The sequence below is a fragment of the Agelaius tricolor genome, unplaced genomic scaffold (genome assembly GCF_023055355.1).
Source record: "Agelaius tricolor isolate 1412-34295 unplaced genomic scaffold, bAgeTri1.0.p SCAF_10, whole genome shotgun sequence".
Classification (NCBI taxonomy): domain Eukaryota; kingdom Metazoa; phylum Chordata; class Aves; order Passeriformes; family Icteridae; genus Agelaius; species Agelaius tricolor.
This window is the reverse complement of record NW_027269270.1, coordinates 17,187,875-17,207,840: the sequence shown is the minus strand read 5'-3', so window position 1 is coordinate 17,207,840 and position 19,966 is coordinate 17,187,875. Positions and strand designations below refer to the sequence as shown.

The following is a 19,966-nucleotide window of genomic DNA, read 5'->3' as shown; positions in this document are numbered from 1 at the left end:
GAACAGGAAGCACAACTCAAGTGCTACCAAACGTACCTTGCTAAAGACCTTATCTATAGTCAGCCAGTGGCTGCCTGAGCTTTGGTGAGTGTGTTCCATAAGCAAAATAACTCCTGCCTTTAAATTAGCAAATATATAGAAATTCTAAATACTGTCTCTGCTGCTGGGTAGAGATATAGGCAGCTTGTAGCCCTCACAGTCAAATCAGCCCTTCACAAAGTGCCAAACAAAAGAAAAGTGTATTACTTAGTGAAGCCCACACCCCTACACTGCCCCCAAACACACACACGCTCTGCTCATGTGCTAGCTCTGACCCCACTCACATGCTCAAGCTGCCAGCAGAAGCAAAGTCTGTGCCAAGATCTATAACTCTGCCCCCCTCCTACCCCTGAGACCAGACACAGCCAGAGCTCACATAGGACAGAGGTTTGCACTACACAGCATTCTTCCCTCAAACGCAGGAAAGTTAAAATAACAAAATCCTGCAAAATTACACACCAGATTTTTGGTTTTCTCAAGACTGCCAACAGAGTTCCCAGGCCCAAGAGCGTATCTGCTTCTCAAGACTGTTTTTTTCTGTTTAATGGAAACTTTCTGATTCCTAAAACAGAAATTCTTTTTTCTTCCCTCTCTACCAATAATCGCCTGTATGTTCACAAATATAAGAAATTAACCTCATTACTACAGACTTACTTTTAGGGAAGGTAGGGAGAGGGAATTTTTTCCAGCCATGAATTAAAGAGGATCCTTAAAAAGAACAGAAGTTCATTGTGCAAGTAAGAGCTTGGAAACTCAAGTCTCCCAGGATCAGTCCTCATTCACTTGTGGTGTTATTCACTTATGCAGTCCTTATTCACTTATGCAGAAAACTGAAAGCATAATTCCTGATGTTTCACTGTACTTGCGGGTCTAAAATGTTTGCCCTCTGAATACGCCAACACTGCAAATAACTGGGTAAGAAGCTAATCACTCTCTGGGTTTTATGATCATTTATAGATAACCAAAGCACATCACTGGTACATCCACACAGCAGTACAAATTGGTCTGTTTGTAAATGGTTTCATCTACCTGCCAGCAGAGAGATGAAAAAGAATATTGATAGCATAACTGGGCAGTTATGTAAATTGGACAACTAAAATTACTCCAAATAATCTCTAAGTCTTTCCTATCCCCACAATAAAATTCATTAATCCTCTTTTTTACACAACCTTTGGCAGCAATGCAAACTTTTTTGCAGTTGCCACTAGAAAAGTAGTCAAAGGGAAGAAAATAGATTTTGAAACTTGGCACTCATTCTGTGTAATTGGTTTTTTTCTGATTACAAACGGTAGAACCAGAACACTAAAAATTTTTGATGCTACTGTTTTAAAGGTATTTGTTACGCATAGATATGATATTTGTTTCTAACATACTGGTTGTAATTTTCTAATTATTTCTGGCTTCTCATGTTTTTGTTAGCATAAAAAATAGTAACACTGAACTTTTCTCCATAGCGATAATTAGGAATTTACAACCTCACATAGATATCCTGTCAACACAAACTGGATGTAAGCAAGTTTTAAAGTGAGTGGTAATAAGCTTTTTAAGAAAAAACATTTAAAAAGCTATCATACACATAAAAAGCTATCAAAGTTTCATATGCAGAAATAGTTTTATCCAAGAACTAGACTGCATAATTAAGCAATTCAAACCTTAGTTATAAACTAATTTTAATTAAAGGTAATCTGACTAATTTCAACTAAGTAAAAATTTAAGTCAGACAACATATTTGTATCCATTTTCTAAAATACCCATCTCTTCTCCACAGTGGCTGATCAAACTTGCCAGTGAAAAACATTTTGAGTAGGCAACTTGTAATACAGCTATGGTTTATTTCTGTCAGAGGCTGACTGCTGAAGTGTGAAAGAAACTCATTAAAAGCTTCTCACTGTGATTCTGCATTATAAGGAAAAAAAGAAAGAAAATACTTAATGAAGGGTACACTTAGCCTGAAGACACATTCATATTCTGCTTTTAATTTTACACTATTTCAGTAAGCAATTAAAAGACAGCAATTAGTCACAGAAACACTATTCATACTGGTCATACTGGGAGATTATACACTTCAGCACTGATTTTATGTTAATATTATGAGAGTAATGAGGGAGATCAAGATAATACAGCTAAATAAATAGAAGAATTTTTTACCTTAATCTTAAGACAAGATTCACCGCACATGGAACTTCACTGTATTCCTCACTAACAGCAGGCTGAGACTATTAGAGAAAAAAGCAAAAAGTCTTATAAAGGATGCCAAAGGGAAAAAAAAAACACAAAAAACTTTCCATGCTAACAGTTTGAAGTTAGCACGGAATATTTAACACATTCTCTAACTTTAAACACTTGCAGTACACAGCCTATAATATAGCTGATACCAGTAAAATTCCCATATTTCAATTACAGAGAAACAAGTAATAAATAAGGCCTGCATTAAACCACTGAGTGTAGGAGCTTATAATCCACCTTGCACCAAAGCAACAATTACCTATTGAATAATATGCACACAGTAAGAATTCCAAACTGCTACTCACATTATTTTTGTGTAACAGTTTTGGTTGTTAAGGAAGTCTTACATCTACCCATATGCAAGGAACTAGCAGCACATCAAAGCAGATATCAAGCTCAGAGGATGTCTTTAGCAGAGAAAAATCAGTAACACTGATATCTTTCACCTTATCACTCCTCCCTCACACTGTGATATCCTCCCAGCTCTCAACTAAAATCTCAATGAAGTCTCAACCAAAAGTGTATCCTACATACAGAATGCACCAGGCTCCTCTACCCTACTATGATTTCATACCCACCTTGGCATATTTTCACCAGTCACAGAACAGTCTGTGCAGAAGTCACAAAGGGTTCAGAAGCCCTCCCAAAATAAAGATTTGCATCACAAATTTCATTTGACTTTTTTTAAACAGTTTTCCATATCAAAGCCACTTTAAAAAAAAACTACACAAGATCTGTATTTTATTATCTGTGTATTTTCAGCAAACATTGTTGAATTTTTGGAAAATTCTTTTTCACAATCACTAAAATGAGAGCAGGGTTTTTTCTGCTTCAGTTAAACTCCTTCCATTCATCTAAGCTACTATTATTTCTGTGTCTTCAACAGACATGTTATGCCAATATAGAGGAATGTGGATCCCAAAGACCCCAGAGGCACACACCAACAGTGACAACATGCACTAGTCTTAGTTCCAAGTCATCTTCTAGAGCATTTCAGGAAACAAAAATCAACAGAAGACTTCAAGCAGAGGGTTTTTTTCTCTTTCATAAACTAAGCAACTTTTTTAAATTATGAGTTACCTGAATAAACCAGGTCACAAGTAGTAGAACTCTCAACATTTAAGACAGTAAGACTGTGTGGTGAAAATCCTACTTTTGTACCCTGCTTACATAAAGTATCTGAGATGCTGAAGAGCTGTGTAAATTAGGTCTGCAATGGAGACACTGGGGTCATCACATGAGCTAACAGGACTAAATCTGACAGGAAGTTGCTAGGCTTTCAGAAGATTTCTCTGACACCAGTGAAAATCAGAGAATCTAAAATAGCAGGTGAAGTGGCAAGGGTCACCCACCCAAGGAACAGCTACGTTTAAAGACCATTTAGTCTGTAAGCCATAATTCTATTAAACAATTGATTATAGCAGTGATGCTTCCCACACTTAGCACAGGGCCATGAAATTCTATATGGTATTTTATTCTTCTGAGTTAATCTAATATGCTTCAGTACTGAACTATTTTATTGTCTATGGAAGGAAATATTTTAATTATAAGCTACATGTCATGATATAGAAACTAAGAAGAAAAAATATTTGGAAATGTTCTAGCTACTCCAATGCAGCCTTCATTACCCGTACAGACAGCAATTAGTGTCGTCTAGTTACAAAGATTCATTAAAAAAAGCCAAATTACCTATCTTCATGAAGTCTCCTGGGCACAAACATAACATGACTTTTAAAGTCCTATCCATCTTATCCACTGTGTGCTGAAGTTCATTGTTACAGGCACAATGGCATAACAGCTCTATCCTCACAAGCACTTGCCATACAAGGCAGCAGAACAATATTCCCATCTCAATTCACATTTTTAACAGCAGACATGAAAAAGAAATCTCTTTACTCAAATGCTTGGAAGAAAAATAAATTGATCAAGACATTTTTACCTCTGCATTCTCCTCCTCCTTCAGTCTTCGTGACTGGAAAACAAATGCAGTGAGACATGAGCTATGCAGCTTTATGCAACAAAGATCCAGAAATACTAACAATTAACATAAAGACAGAATGTCTTTTAGAGTATAAGTGTCTTGGCACAAACACAAGATACCTTTTCCTGAGAAATAGCAGCTTTGCCTTCCTCACTCTTCTCATCCATTTCATCATCACTCCATTCCCAGTCCCCATCTTCTGTTTTATGGAGGTGACCACTGGAACCTGGCACTCGTCTGACCTACCAAAATATTGTTTACTATTACACAAACATCTTTCTTGGTGTTCTGGTTAATCAACAATTATTTGCAATTTTTATTCTGTGTGCTCTCATTAATTTGCTGCAGGAACCACTAACATATTCTAATAATATCTGACCTCCTTAAGCCAGTGGTGTTTCAATGCTTTGCATCAAATGAGCAGTGATCAACTTGCTTCTACATTCTGTTGGTTGGTGGCAGTGATGGAAAACACAAAAGAGGGGAAAAAAACTAAATATAAAAATCTGACTAGAAAAATTATGGTGCTTTTCAGCATAATGAAACTTAAAAGACTAAACTGGTATTAACCCTGCTCTAAACCCCTATGGTTTGCTGCAAACCATAATGTGCAGAGAGATGCAGCATGGGACAAATTCCAGCTGCTTCTAAATCCCATCAGGAACCATAAACAGCAAGATGCATAATATGAAAATAGTTTAGACCACTTCAAGTCTGAGACCGTGAGCCTCCAAGGAAACTGTGATTCAGGCATTAATACAATTTTTCCAAAGCAGATTTTCATAGAGAGCTGGGCACTTATGCTATTCCTGTACTGGGTTTAGGCCAAGCACAATTTGGAGCTGGCTGGCCAGACACCACAAGAGCATGAGTGATCAGAGTCTTCTTCCAAAACATTGTTCATACACAAACAGGTATCTTGATGTCTGTCTGGACTCTTCCCCTCTTCACTTCCCAAACACCCACCTGCTCCTCTCCCTTCCCTTTTGCATACATAAGACTAAACCAGAGAAGAGAGTGAAGACCTCACCTCACTTCTGCATTTCCTTCAGTCCTTATGATATTCCTCCCTTACATTTATTCCCTGTACAACTGAATTAGAGTGCCCTACTCAGTTTCTCCATACTTTTTTCTCATTTTTAACTAAGAAGGAGGGAAACCTATGGAGGACACTGAGGGAATACCCTATGCCATCTCTTGATGGACAAATTCTGCACAATTTTCCCTATTTCCCATACCAAGTTCCTATTGGACCAATTTTAGCCTAGTCACCTCCAAGCTTGGTAGAAGCAGCTCATTTGTGTTTGGGAGGGAGGAGCAGGCAGACACCAAAGCAAGCAGTAGCACAGCAATTCTTTCCCCAGCTGCAATCAGCCCAGGCACAATCAGTGGGCTCTTACACTCTACAGCATCAGGGATCAGCACAGTCACAAGGTAATCTAGCAGGCAATTTGCCTGCTGCTTGTGGATGTAATTTATTATTCTTCAAGGAGACTGAGCTAGGCTTTTGTTTAACAGCACAGGCATCTTCCAAATGGCTCTACACGAACCTAGCAGAGGACATCATCCACAACTAAAACCATGCTTTTCCAGCACAGTAGGATATATTGGTTTACAGACATTCAAACACTGCATCGTGCACTAAGCAGTATCTTCTCCTACTACTTCCATTTTCAGCTGTTTTGGAGACTTATTCTAAACAGAATTATTTTAGTGGGGCTTAATGATGCTTGCATCATTTGCAGAGAGGAGCTCATTTCAAGTTTTTAAATAGACTGTCTTTTAATAAAAAATAAACAAATGGCCCAAGTACAAAGCAAAATACCATGTTAAATTAAATTATTTTCTTGAGAGGTTTCTGAAAGCAGGAAAACAAGTTTAGTGGTACTCTGTTTCAATTAGACTGATTCCCACCAACAAACATGTTCACAAGAAAGAAATTATAATTTCAGCAAAGTACCCAACCTTTTCAACTTTCAGAAATGTGAAATTGTTATCCAGAACATTTTTTTAACTGGTGCGTGTGCTTAACATTTGCAACGCTTGGCGAACTAATTTGCACAATTTTTAGACTAACAAGCCTGGCTTTGATCATTCAGTTCTAGTTAAAGCCACAAAGAATCAGTCACATATGGAGGGCATGTACCCTACCTAGGTGAAGGAAAGAGCACAAGGGGCACACTATGCCTGCAAATAAATGGTCTCTTTGTTCATCGTAAACATCTCACTCTAGTATCAGATGTTGGATGGAAATATACATAATTTATATAACATATTAAATTTCTGTTCTGGCTATCATTTGAGATACTAGTAGCAGACTGATACCACAGGCAGCATGCTTGCATTTCACTCCAATAATAACAGCATTAATGCAGTTGAGAATATTCTATATATTTCTCCTGATACCCTGCTACAGGTCTTCCATTTTACAGAGAGAAATAAAGAAGCAAACAAAGGAAGCTATTTATATACAAGGGCACAAAGCAAATCCAGGACAGAATATGGAACCTAAACAAACTTCCTGTGTATCTACAGAAATAAGTAGTCAGTTGGTTACATTGCATGCAATAGCCATACAAATGTAATTTCCCTATCAGCTTCAGTCAAAATAGACAAAATCAGTAATTCCTTATGCTAGAATTGTATATCTTTCAGGAAGTATTTCAGAGAGAAAGGAAAACAAATTAAAACATGCTCAATCCTAATTTGGATTTTATTGATTAAAAATGTAAACAATCCTTTCAATTAGGAACTAAACTGAACCATAACTTTTGCTAATCAAGAAAACAATGAAAGTTCAGTTTTATGAGACAAATTAACACATATTAGAAAACATATTTCGCATAAGTCGGAAGACAGAATAAAAAATTACTTTGAATGACTGGCAGTTAAACTATAGCCAATACAAAAGCAGTTCAGAACATTGTAATGTACAACCAAAAGCTGTTTCTAGGAGGAAAAGCTTTATAAGTGACTGCCAACATTACCACAGCTGTGGAAGAAAAACATTATGAACATCAGTTAAAGCAGAGAATGTTGAACAAATCAGTGAGTGAAAAAACCATGACCACCACAGAATATTAAGCCTTATATTAGTAGTAGTATTGTTGTATATGTTGTTCTTGGTTAAAGCTTATTGCAGAATTCAACACAGTCATAAAGATTTAAGTTTAAATTAAAGTGCTGACATAAGTCTTTGTCCCCATCTTTTTAATGTAGGATACAGATAATTTAACATTCCCTGCCAATTACACCATGCACTAGGAGAATGCGTGTTAACAGATGAACAGGGCAACTGTAAATCCCACCCAGGGAAGGTCAGGCCTAATCAGCCTGACAGAGAGAGAACTTCATCAGCAGAATGCAGAAGCTGCCACATTTCCCAAGACTTGATGAATAGAAGGCAACAATGTAGAGAAGCAAAACATAAATTGTTTTTTTCAAGGCACGATGTGCTCACTATATGTAGATGTTAGAGACTAGGGAAAGAAGAATCTATTATTCATTACTGATTCTTTAGCTGCTGCAATCTCTTTGCAAGTTTATTTTTGCAAAGTGACAGCAAAGGGAATGAACACTTTTTGAACACTAAGAATTTGCTACATCCTTATTCACAACTGCTCAAAACTGAAAAGAATTGGGCCCACTTATAGATTATTTTATTTCAGTGTCTATAAGTTAATAAAGAAAGATATAAAAAGCATACACTGTGGGATACCAGTGCATACACATAAAGCATTACTGCATTTCATACATGGTAGAACACATGATCTTAGACTACATTACAAATCCAGTCTGTCAGTAAGAGCAATATTATGCATCTACTTTATTTTTCCTCCTTCTGCAGGAAGATGACTGAACTACTAACACTGACTTTCCCACTATCTGAAATATTTAAGGTATTCCTATTGAAGCTCTGGCAACCGAATATTTGCAATGGGGTCCTGGAGAGATTTAAACCAGCATTTTTAAACTTTGTTCCACAGAAAGACTATGGTGACCTGAAAGCATGGGAAGTAAGATGCATTTGTGTAAGTAAAACTGATGGCATTAATAAGCATTAGCATTGAGTATCATGGAAGGTGCCTTGCTACCCTCCATATAGAGGTAACAGAGAGCCCAAATTTAATTTGTTCCTGAATTCCTGGAGAGTAGCAGATGTGTAGATTCCACACATTTAAAGCACATCCACAAAAGTCTTTGTGGAACCCTGACACTGCTTCCTATTAATTTCTAACTAGAGAACAGTCAGTGCTGTTGTCCAGTTTTTGCATTTGCATATCTCTACAGAGGGCAAGCTATACTTTTGTGTTTTTCATTTTTAAACATATATCCTTCCAGAAATACTGCAGCTGGAGATAAAAGTGTCTTTTATTTTACCACAGCTACGTATTCTAGTACAGTAGTCGAGATATACTAAATCCCACATACCCCAGAGAGCAGTAATGACAAGGTGATTATTTAAAAACTTCACCTTTTTCATTTTCTGCAGTCTGTCCTCATAAAAGCCTAATTTTGATTTTCAGGCAGAAAAAAAGAAAGACCAGTCAACTGATGCTGTATACCTTCATGTCACACTGGTTCTTACAGGAGACTGGACTCCCACTGCTACACAGCTCCCAGAAGATCCTATAGAAAACATATGCTCTTCCAAGTATGAATATTTACTTGGTAATTGATAAGGAGAGGGTTTTTGCATAGCCATTGCTCCCCTCCTTTTTTTTTTTCTCTAATCTCAAGTTTCAAGAGCTTTACTTCTCATACGAAGTTCTCTTCATGAGAAGTATTTATAAAACCAGTTCCATGCTAGTCATTTTATGGAAAGAACAGTGATGAGGAATAGGACATAACTGAATAGTTTTGGGTTTAGTACCACACTTTGCTCAGTGTATTTTTCTCTCAAAAGAAATCCCTAGACCAGTTCCTTCCATACACAGCTTAAGCTTATAGAGCAAACAGATTTTATAACTTTTACCTTTCACCATCTTGCAAACCTTTCCTGAATGCTTCCAAAGACAAAAAAATCAAATTTTCATCTCCACCCCATGCATGTATTTTTTATTTCAATGCAACAAAGAAAATCAGCCTATCATTGTGTATTCAATTACGGTGCAAGTGTTTTGCTTAAAACAGTTACAGCTTTAATCACAGCTTAGCTCCTGAGGTTAATGGCAACAAGTCACTTTCTACAGTATATATTAAAGTCAAAGAACACTGTTCTCTTTGCATAAGAACACCTACAGTGTAATCACATTTTTGCAAAAAAAAACCAAAAACACAAACTACAAAAACCCTAAGGTCCAAGACAGCACATGAATTCCCACATGTTCACATCATCCTTTGTTGAAGAGTTGAAGCAGTACCTCAGGAGAAGTGAGTCCCCATGCAACCCAGTCTCACAGATCACGTGAGCATCCTAACTCCTTCACTGCTGGCCATTCTTAAACTCCTCTGAATTCATTCTATTGTGAAGTCTTATTTTTATTCTGATGGAAACCACAAAACTTCTGCAAGCCTGAATGCGCTTTATGCAATTCAAACCCTTTGTTTTTCTCACAACAATTTATGCAGGCTATCGTTATTAATGGGATGTACCACTACCTTTGTAAAAAACAACTCTGGCCATCTGCTTGGTAGAACTCAAAAAGTGCTACGATATCACAGTAATTTGGTGTTAATGTCCTGTCTTCTTAAACCAGTCTGAATGCTGCAAATATCATCATGGAAAAAACCTTAGTCTTATGGTTTTCTCCTACTAGGGAAAAAAGTTAGAATTTGCAGTGTTTCATAGTCATACGCAGAAACTATTGGAATACTCCCTCCCAGAGAAATCAATTACACTGGCAGCTTAAAGTCAAGAAATACAAGGATCATTATATCTTTCTTCATGAAAGAATACTAAATACAGGAGACTGATAATTCTGCATCGAATGGGATTTCTTCAGCTTTCTACTGGATCTGGAAGAGCACCCTTTTTAAAGGGATAACACAGCAAAAGTCAACAAAAACCAGATCTCTGTTTTTAAAAAAAAAAGACCACTTACTTGAAATATTTATGGAACTGGTTTGTTTTTATAAGCCAAACAGTATCATGGTTACATGATGACAAGTGTGACACCCAAGGGCATGGCCATCAGTTCAGAAGACTGCCATGAAATCTTACCTAGGCTCCCAATTTAGAAATGGAATGCAGTGCAGCTGTCAGTGAGAGGAAAACAAAGCCATTACTAGCTGAAGAGAGACAGGATGAGGGAGCACATTCCTGAACCTCTAGAGGAAATGATGAGAAAAGTACCAGTGAATCAGTGTACAAGTCCTCCCCCGCTCTGGGGCATTCTTTGCCCAACACCCTCCTCTTTTCCACTCTTCACCAATTCTTCTATTGCTTAGAGACAGCAAAATGTAGTGGCTCAAAGTAAGACACTATTTTGTTATCAAAATATCTTGTTTACAAGTGCAGGTATTCCCTGATCTCTTAATTCTGCTTTCCTCAAACATGAGGTTTTACCTAAATACTGTAACATACTTATTATCTCTGCTTTCAGCCTGAGTCCAAAATTGGAATCTGATTTTGCTTTGAGAAATTGCAGTTTTGCTGAAATTCCAGTCACATGGAAAACGTGAAATTTAGTAACTCAGTATGATTATTGCTTTTCAGACATTATTTCTCCATTTGTTAGTTCAATTACGTAAAGTTCATTCCTGAATGTTATTAGCTGCAAGTAATTCTTTCACTCACATTTTAACAATAGTCCTTTCAGGCACGAACTGTACTTGTGCTCAGGAGGATGTTTTCAATTAATTGTGCAGAGGAGATACATTGTTCCACAAAAGGGTCACTCTGCCTCCAACACAAGGAATCCCAAATGGCTGACAGGCATGACCCGATGGCAAATTCACACATGCAGAGTGAAGCTCTTTTCTATCCTCTTTCTTTTCCCTGCCTACTTCCCTTCCACCCTTCCAATCTAATTAAGGTGCCAAGGCCAAGGGTACCTGGCAAGAATCAAAGAAAGCAAATCAAAGATACAGCAAATTGGTGAAGTAGCTTAGTACTCTGAAAGATGATGAAGACAGATCCAGATCTTCAGAGTTTTCTTTCCTGGCTGCTCAGATGAATGCACATCATGATGGTGAATCACTGCTAGAAGACATTCCACTAGAGGGATCAGTAGAGCCACCTTGATAATCATAATTTTCCAATTCCACCATGCTTTTCTATCATCCAAGCAGTGTACTTTCTTAAAATAACCAGAGGTGAAAAGAAAGAAAAATACAGCCTTATGTAGAGCTTTCATTATTCAGTAAAAAACTCATTATAAGGTGGGTTTCACTGACAGCATTAGAGACACAGTAAAGAATATTTAGGAAAACAGTATATTACTGTAGAATTCAAATAAGAAATTACTATGACTTTCAATTACTTTCAAACTCAGAGGCTTGAAAGTACCATTTCAAGGTGAAACTTTAATTTTTACCTTTTTCTATTTTCTCCAAGGTTTCCAATTGCTTATGTACATAAGAGAAATTACTGTAATACACATTCTGCATCTCACACAGATTTTAAAGAGACCTGAATTTATTCAAGGTCTCTCTCAAATATTAAGGTGATCAAACTTAAACTTGAGTGTAGTTCTTAAAAAAAAGTCATAAATTAACATGAAAATAATTAACATAGTTCTGCAATTTTTATAAAATCCAATTTTCTAAAACCCCAGTGTTTCTGTTTCAGTCAGATATCAGGAAGCAGCATGCATTCTACCAGCCTACTGCATTTAAAATCGCAGAGCTGGAGGGAGACTCGCAGCCTGTGATGCAGACTCAGCTCAGGCAGGATGGGTCCCGCCGGCTGCACGGCACTGGATGTGGCTGCCCTCTGCTGCCAGTAAATCCCACACTGCCGGCATGCGCATCCCTGACTCTCCCTTTCTCTTCCCATACTGACTTTACCTTTAGCTGCAGCTGCGCTGTTTGAATAACCTTCTCGAGGAGCTGTTTTTCAGAGCTAAACAGAACTATTACTGTTCCAGACCTTCTTTCTGCTCTGCTGGCCTTAATCTACTTGTTCTGGTTAAAACCTTGAAGTTTTCAGCTCCAGACATAATTTTAACTCCTTGAGACAAGAGCACTTTTCAGCTAAATTAAGTCCCCTATAGTATTACTGGGTAACACCATCTCAAGGATGTCTTTGTCACCTGTACTTCCCTTGCAGCTCACCCCAGGAACTTCCAAAAATACCACCGGTATCAAGCACAAGTGCAGGGGGGAAAGGAGTGTCAAAACAAATGACACACACAATTATTTTTGCTACTATACTTGTAAAAGCTTTACAGGGTCTAACCAGGAAAACATATTTACACTTTCTTCAGATGCTTGAGCCTGAGCTCTTTTTCTTTTTGATTTCCCCCTCTTTTTTTTTTCTTTTTAAACTACGAGGGCTAAATATTTAATTTCTCCATATAAAAGCAAAAATTCTCACATACCTACTCCATCAGTCTTTAAGCAAATGGTAACAGGTGGGAATGCTGCTTCTGAGCCACCTGGCTTTTAGAGAATCCTCTTTGTACCTGCATGACTTCCCTGACAAACTTCCCAAAAATATACAAAATCACAAGTATTACACACTTCCACATCCTGCCAAAACTCCTTGTTACCTTTATGAACAAAGACAGGCAGAAAGGCTGCGTCTTCCAGAAAAGAAATCCCATGACAGTAAGCTGATGCTGCCTGCATTGACACAACATTGATTTGGCCTATAAACTGGGAAATTTATTAAATAAAAACTAAGTCCATTGAGACACTTTTACTTAGGGAGCCATTCCAAATCCAAGAGAAGCAATCTGGTATTGGATGTCATGCAAGTGAAATGTTTGAGGTTTAATTTCTCAGAGGGTAAACAGGTAAAACCAGCACCTTGCTGCACATTTTCAGTGACAGAAAACCAAATCCTTACAAAACAGGGTAATAAAATAGGATTATCTTCTGCTTATTTACAAGGCTTAATCCCTGATCAAAGACTACCACCAGCATCATACACACCTAGACTTCCTTTATCCTGTCTTGATTCTTTAATCATGACTCCTTCAGCAGCACTTACAAGAAAATCCTCCTCCAGTTCTGCAAGTTTCAACAGCTTCGATAAATGCCAAATACTTAGAGCTACTGCTCTAAGCAGAAGAGCTTCCAATACACACCAACCCCCTGTCAGTCCATGTTCAAGATGTTTTTGAACAAGTCAACAGGTCATGAACACAACATTAGCTGAGGAGCAGATCAATTCAGTCACACAAGAGACAGGGACTCGCTGCAAAAATGAATTCTGAAGTGGAACCATGATGGCCCATGGACTGGAACACACCTTCCAGTCGGGAACAGGGCTACTTTTCAACAACTAAGATGAATCATGTACAAGCTTTTAAACTCTGCCTTAATAAGTAATCCAAGTTATTTTAGATATGCATATGGCTATTTGAAGTACAAAGGCACTCAACTAAGCCATACTTTGTTTCAAAGCTCACTTCTTTAGGTAACAATTAGATCCATTTGAAAAGGCACAAAACCCATCCTCACAAACAACCACACAGATAGTATAAGCACCCTATGAAATAAAAGATGGACAAACTCATATAGTGCATCAAGTTCCTTGCATCTAATGGCACAAGCACAGCATGGCAAAAACACTAAGTTGTCTTCTTCCTTACACGAAATGTTAAAACAAAGCTGATGCAACTACATGTGTCTGCCCCTTCCAATTCTACTACTCACTAATGCAGGCACTGCCTTCTCATTATTTGAATTGCTGGCAAATTTACATTTGGACACTTGGAAGAAGTGTTTTTATTAAATTTCCCTTCCAACAACTACTTGAAAATAAAAAAATTACTAGACATAGTGTGAGTGGCAATTTCTCCTTTTTTTTTAAGTGATATTCAACCATATAAACACAGTTCCACTATTTTTTTTTTAATTTGTAGCAGTGTTCTGGATAACCTGGACAATTAATCCTCTGCAATGGAAGGCTCTCCCTCACACAAAGCCTTGCCAAACACAGTTATAGTTCAGCGACTGCCTTTCAGAAAAAGTGTTCCAGTATAACCCATGTCCCTTCCTTTTATATGTCAATATTATTTAAATAAGCTTTTCTTATACTGTAAAGAAAAGTTAATATACCACTATATTAACAATCTGATTTCAGGTTCATGTTGCTCTCTGCTTTGCAATTCAGCTGGAGTCCAGCTGTACTAACAAACATCACAGGTGAGATGTACCTATCAGATTAAATCCATTCCTGAAGCAAGGAAGGACTGCACATGTATGTCTTGCTGAGGTGCAATCATGATGTTATAGCTGTCCAAGAAATCTGGGATATAATATTTTTCTCATTAAATGCAGGGGATTGATGATATCTTATGTAATGAAATATGACCATTACCTTAAAATAGCTGTACTGAGAGGCTAGAATTAAAACCCATCCATAAGAGCATTTCTAGTGAAGTATAATAAAAACTGGTATCACTCACACTAATCATCTCTACATGCTGTCAACAGGTTTTTCCCACTAACACAAAACTCTCAGCTCTAAAAAAACTTTCTATTTCAAGCAACTATTATAAGTTTTCTGTTACAAGTTTCTGTTACAAGCACAATGCAATTCCATCATTCCAAAAATAGAATTCAAGCCCAATTATTGCTCAGATTTTTTTTTATTAGCAGCACTTCAGACAGCAATAAAATGAAATGCAGATACATGTTTTTCCCTGTTCGCTTTGGAGAAGTGGCAGTCATGCAGGAGATTTGAAAAATAAAAAAATAGGATTATAAAACCAAAAAATTGACCCAGGGCCTTTAGGCATACAGAGTACTTAGAGTTATAATTAATTTTTTAGTGTGACAAGATTTGAAAACTGACTGTGGAACTCTAAAAGCTGTTTCAAATTGCTCTCTTCCAATACAGCAATCCTAATCACAAATGAAACAACTTAGCATTCAGTTCAAAATTAACACTACTTCAGCACATGCTAATAAGTAGTATATGCAAACTCTTATATGGTGGGTTGTTTTATGGCAGCAGTGCACATGGCCCTCATCCAAGCAGGACAGGGCAGGCTGCTCTACCATCACACCATCTAACCAGGCAGAGGCACGGAGTGCCAGGGCTCCTACATTGATATCAATAACAAAAGTGTGGCTTCAGAGCATGTCCCTGCTTACCCAACCATACTGAGCTCAGACCATTCCTCATAGCCTTTCCTTCAGCTCTTGTTGATAGCAGCAAATAGCAGCGATGCTCTCACAGGTGAGCAGGCCCATTAGTGAAACCCAGAATTGCCAGTAAGAAGTTGCAGGGTGTAACACTCATTCCTGTGGATCAGTACCAATACGTATCGAACCAGGTCCTGCACAGGAAGAGGCAGGACACGCTCCTCCTAGGTAAGTGGCTCAGCATTATCCTTAATTACTAGGCTAGGGCAAGGAAGGACATCATTTAAAATTCAGCAGAATTAAAAGCAAATAAAACAATGGAACAGGGGAAATGTGCATAAATACATAGCTTACAATTCTAATGTTACACAGTATTTTAAACACACAGTGAAGATGTTGCTCAATTATTAAATTGGGGTTTAAAGCGGGACACATCTTTATAGCACCAAATGTTCTCCTCACCCATACAAGACCTGCGTATTTGCTTTCAGGATTTCACAAAGAGACCTGAACTCATATTTAGAAAAAAACAGATGCCAAGAATAAGCTATAAAGGCAGAAGCAAACACTATGTGGGAACACTATGTCAAGAGAGAAGAATTTCAAGTTAAAACTAAACTGAGACTGGAGTGCTGGGCAACAAGGCAAAGCAATTATACATGTGGTAAATGGAAGAAAAATTAGATTACCAGAGGGCAGATCTGACATCTGTACTAGCAGTGGTGCTACAGATCATTAGTCATAGGCATTTCACAGCAAGTGCCACAGAAGATAATTTAAGCAGTGATGACACCAGCTCCTTCCTATCTATTGCTCTAGTAATATTAGTTTTTCAATTACAGGTGTTACTTCTTCCAAGAGAAACCTCTTAGACATTTTACATGTAAATGTTTAAGCAACCAAACTCAACTTACACAAGCTTTTTAAACAAAACCCCAGAGTTTTATTATTAAAGTACATTTATATTTTATGGTGTCTTAAAACAGCAGCTACATGCACAGTTCTAACAAGTAAATTAAACTTTAAATCCCCAATGAATTTTAATATTGTGTCCTTTTAAAATATAAATAATTTAGCATTTTCAGTAACTAAAATCAAAATATATTCCCCATTTATGATGTAATTAAAGACATATTAATTTGTATCCACCACTGTATAGCTTTGATTTCAGAAGATTCACACCTCCTACAAATTAGAAATAATTGTCAAAGAAGCAATTCAGAAAATTATTTCTGGTGGTGTAGGGCAGGCTATCCTGCATTCCCCTCGCAGCTCCAAGTGCTCTGTTATCTAAAGGAGTATAAAGTACTACGTGCGTGCATGCATGCGCTAACCGGCAGCGTCTAAAGCTGACCCGGGATGCAGCGTGCAGGAGGCCCAGCTCTGTCAGGAGCCTGGCTGCTACCAGCACGTGTCTGGATCCCTCCTGCGCTCCCGGGGTGCAAACCCCGAAACACAGGGCGGGTTTTCTCCGGCTGGATCTTGGTTTGTGTGGGCATTGCTGCCACCGCACGGCCAAACCCTGAACACTCCTCCTCCCCCTTCGCAGGCTCCAAACTGCTCAGCACGACACTCCTGCCACAAACTCTCTCAGCAGCCCCTCCTACTCAAGCCTCCCAGGGCCCACCACCGAGTTCCCAAAATTACTTCCATACGAAGAAGATTCGAAGGAACTTGAAGCACGCAGATCTTGCTGACAGTCTCTTTCAAATGTGAGCCACCAGCTGTGAGAACATGTCAGTGTTGTAGAACTACACTAAACCAACAGTCCCAAAGACAAGAGAAAATCGTGCAGGTGTTGGTCAGGGTAGCTGCAGCCCAACTGACATGCCAACAAAGGCTGAAACAGCTCCTTTTCTAAAATAGGTTCCTCCAGATATCCCCCCAGCAAAGCCTGCTTTTAGAAGGCTGGACTCAGCACACCACTGTGTCTGTCACCTGCAGAGGCTCAGCAGGCTCTGAGCAGGCACATCATACTGAAGAGACATGGTGAGTTAAGTCACAACAGAAAGGGAAAAGGAAGTTCAGTAATTCTTCACACACAAGAGTCTACATTCATTCCTGTTTCTTAGCTCTTATGAACAGCAGTTTGCTTCATATTGAAAGATTTTACAATACTTACCTATTAGGAGTCAAAATTTTTTTTTAATTCTGCTGCCCATGACTTGGTAAGCTCATTTATACATGTGCCAAAGGCACCACAGAAATACAAACACAGCTGTGGGTTTAACTCTGTCACCTGTGGAATAATGCTCCACTGGTCTGAAAAACTCAGCAGCACTCTTGCAGAGTTTTAACCTTTTTGGGAATAACATTTGAAATAATCCAAAGAACCAGGCTGTTTTCAATAAATACCATTTAAAGTATCTTCACCCTTTCCTTAGGTGATCAATGAAGATATGAACTGTGCAGTTTATGAACCTATATGTTTGCAGGTCACCTTTTTTCCTCACAACTACTTCACCTGTAGCTTTCTAAGAGGAAGTGAGAAAAATCCTATCAAGTATGACAAACATCATCTATCATTTTGACAAGGTCAGAAAGGAAGTAAAAATGCTTCAGGGCTTCCTAGAGAAAACAAAGCTACAGAAAACATTCATTCAACACTCACTATCTTTGATGGACTGAATTAAAATGGCTCAGTTAGTCAACTAAAAATATAAGGCAACTGAGGAGTCTCTGCTTTATCTTCCACACTAGATGGAAAAATATGTGAATGCACTCACCTTTTTTGCTCTTTGTGCTATATTAGGTGTTCTAGTGAGCAGCTTTTCAATCAGGTATTCTCTATTCTGCAAAACCAACATTTGTTAAGTTAAAAATCAATAAAAGGAAAGAAGACATTTCACATAGATTTTAAGGCAGAGCAAAATTTACTCATAGGGTTAAACGTTTTACCTTGGCTTTCTGGAAAAATTTGCATTTTAAAAGTTCTGCTGCTGTGGGCCTGAAAGATCAATAATAAATTAGAACAGAAAACAAAGACCCCTCCCAGTGAATACAGTACAGACGTTAGTTAAATGGTACGTCTCTAATACTTTGAATTAGTACTGTATGAATGGGGAATGAATGATCATAGCTACTGAATTAATTCACACAAACTCACTTACCACACATGAAAAAAATTAAGCCTCTCTATGGCAAAAATACCAAAAAAGAGAGAAAAAAAATCAGTCTCTTAAGCTGCCATTTCCCACCCTTTTTTGTTCAACACAAATGCATTTAACCTTTTAAAAAAACAAATAAGACAAAAAAAAAAAAACACAAAAAAGGCAGGTATTGCTTTCTTCCCCAAATGACTATGAATACAACTAAAACTTTGCTCCACAGCAATAAAAGCATAGTTACATTTTCCATACAGCAGCATCGGTACCTCCTATTGGCATCCTTTTACCTCATTGATGTCAACAGATATTCTCAAGAGCTATACTGACACTATTTACATGGTGCATAAACCAAAGAGTCATCAGGATAATCTTCCAATCAAACAGACAAATACAAACCAAAACAACAGCTGTAAGGTAAAAACTGACACTTCATTTTTACTTGCAGCTCTGTTTAAGTCTGTTTCAGCATTTCCAAGAGATAACCACAATCTCACAGCTATCAAAGTGATTCCAACAGCAGGTTTTGTCTCCCTAGATTCAGGGATCTAAAAAGACACTTATCTAGCCAAAGCCAGACTCTGGTACTGAAGCAGACTCTGAAGAGAAAGTGAAGCATCTCTTGGGATGAGATAAAATCGTTTCCATTAGGAGCCCATACAGGACTAATTTTGACACAGCTAAATTTAGGGAAGTCAAAATCTTCAAGACCCATAATTTCTAAATAAACAGAAGAAACATCTGCTCTAGTTTCCCATTTGAATTCCAGCAAGAGATTGAATATAGAACAAACTAGGTAAAACACTTAGAAAGCTTCCATTTGGAAAATCTCAATCTCAAAAAACCCCCAAAAATCTGACCTAATTTATTTCTTTGAGGACAGATCAGTAAAGTTAGTGAGCAAAAGAGTAGTAGTAAATAGTCTGTATGTATATATCAGTTCATACTTGCAAGGAATAATGAAACAACTTGACATTAACAAAACATTCAATTTAGACAGACAACAGGTTCCATAGAGCACAGTTTTCTTCACCTCCAAAACACCAAGTTCTACAATAAAGGAGTTTCAATCACTGGTCCTGTGGAGACCACCAGACTTGGTAGTAATTCATAAATGTATCTTGGATGAGCAAAAAGGAACGGAAAACTATTTAAAAGAAAAAATAGCTTCTGTGCCAAAATTTTAGAGTTCTCAAAGTACAGTGCTATCACATCTTACAACAGCGTTATGCACAGTTAAAAGCTACATTTTAGTAAAGTTTCATCCAAACTAGTGTTGTCCATTCCTCTACCATTAATTATGCCAGAAGCTTCTGAACTGGCCTGGACATGTTTTCTGGCCCTGTTTTCCACACAAGCTGCAGCAATGAATTGCAGCTGTGGACTGTGAGCAGCATCCTTGGCACTGTGGAGA

General features: G+C 37.8%; 1 protein-coding gene across 4 annotated transcripts in view; it reads right to left on the bottom strand.

Annotated features, from left to right (window-relative positions):
• Positions 1–19,966, bottom strand: part of STK39 (serine/threonine kinase 39) — a 76,914-nt gene that overhangs the window by 29,847 nt on the left and 27,101 nt on the right. For all 4 annotated transcript variants that reach the window (XM_071434974.1, XM_071434973.1, XM_071434975.1 and 1 more), the window contains 5 exons: positions 18,347–18,395; positions 18,175–18,240; positions 4,366–4,488; positions 4,205–4,237; positions 2,188–2,255 (listed from right to left, as the gene is read on the bottom strand). In XM_071434974.1, the coding sequence (XP_071291075.1) occupies positions 2,188–2,255; positions 4,205–4,237; positions 4,366–4,488; positions 18,175–18,240; positions 18,347–18,395 (339 nt within the window). The remainder of the gene's footprint in view (positions 1–2,187; positions 2,256–4,204; positions 4,238–4,365; positions 4,489–18,174; positions 18,241–18,346; positions 18,396–19,966) is intronic.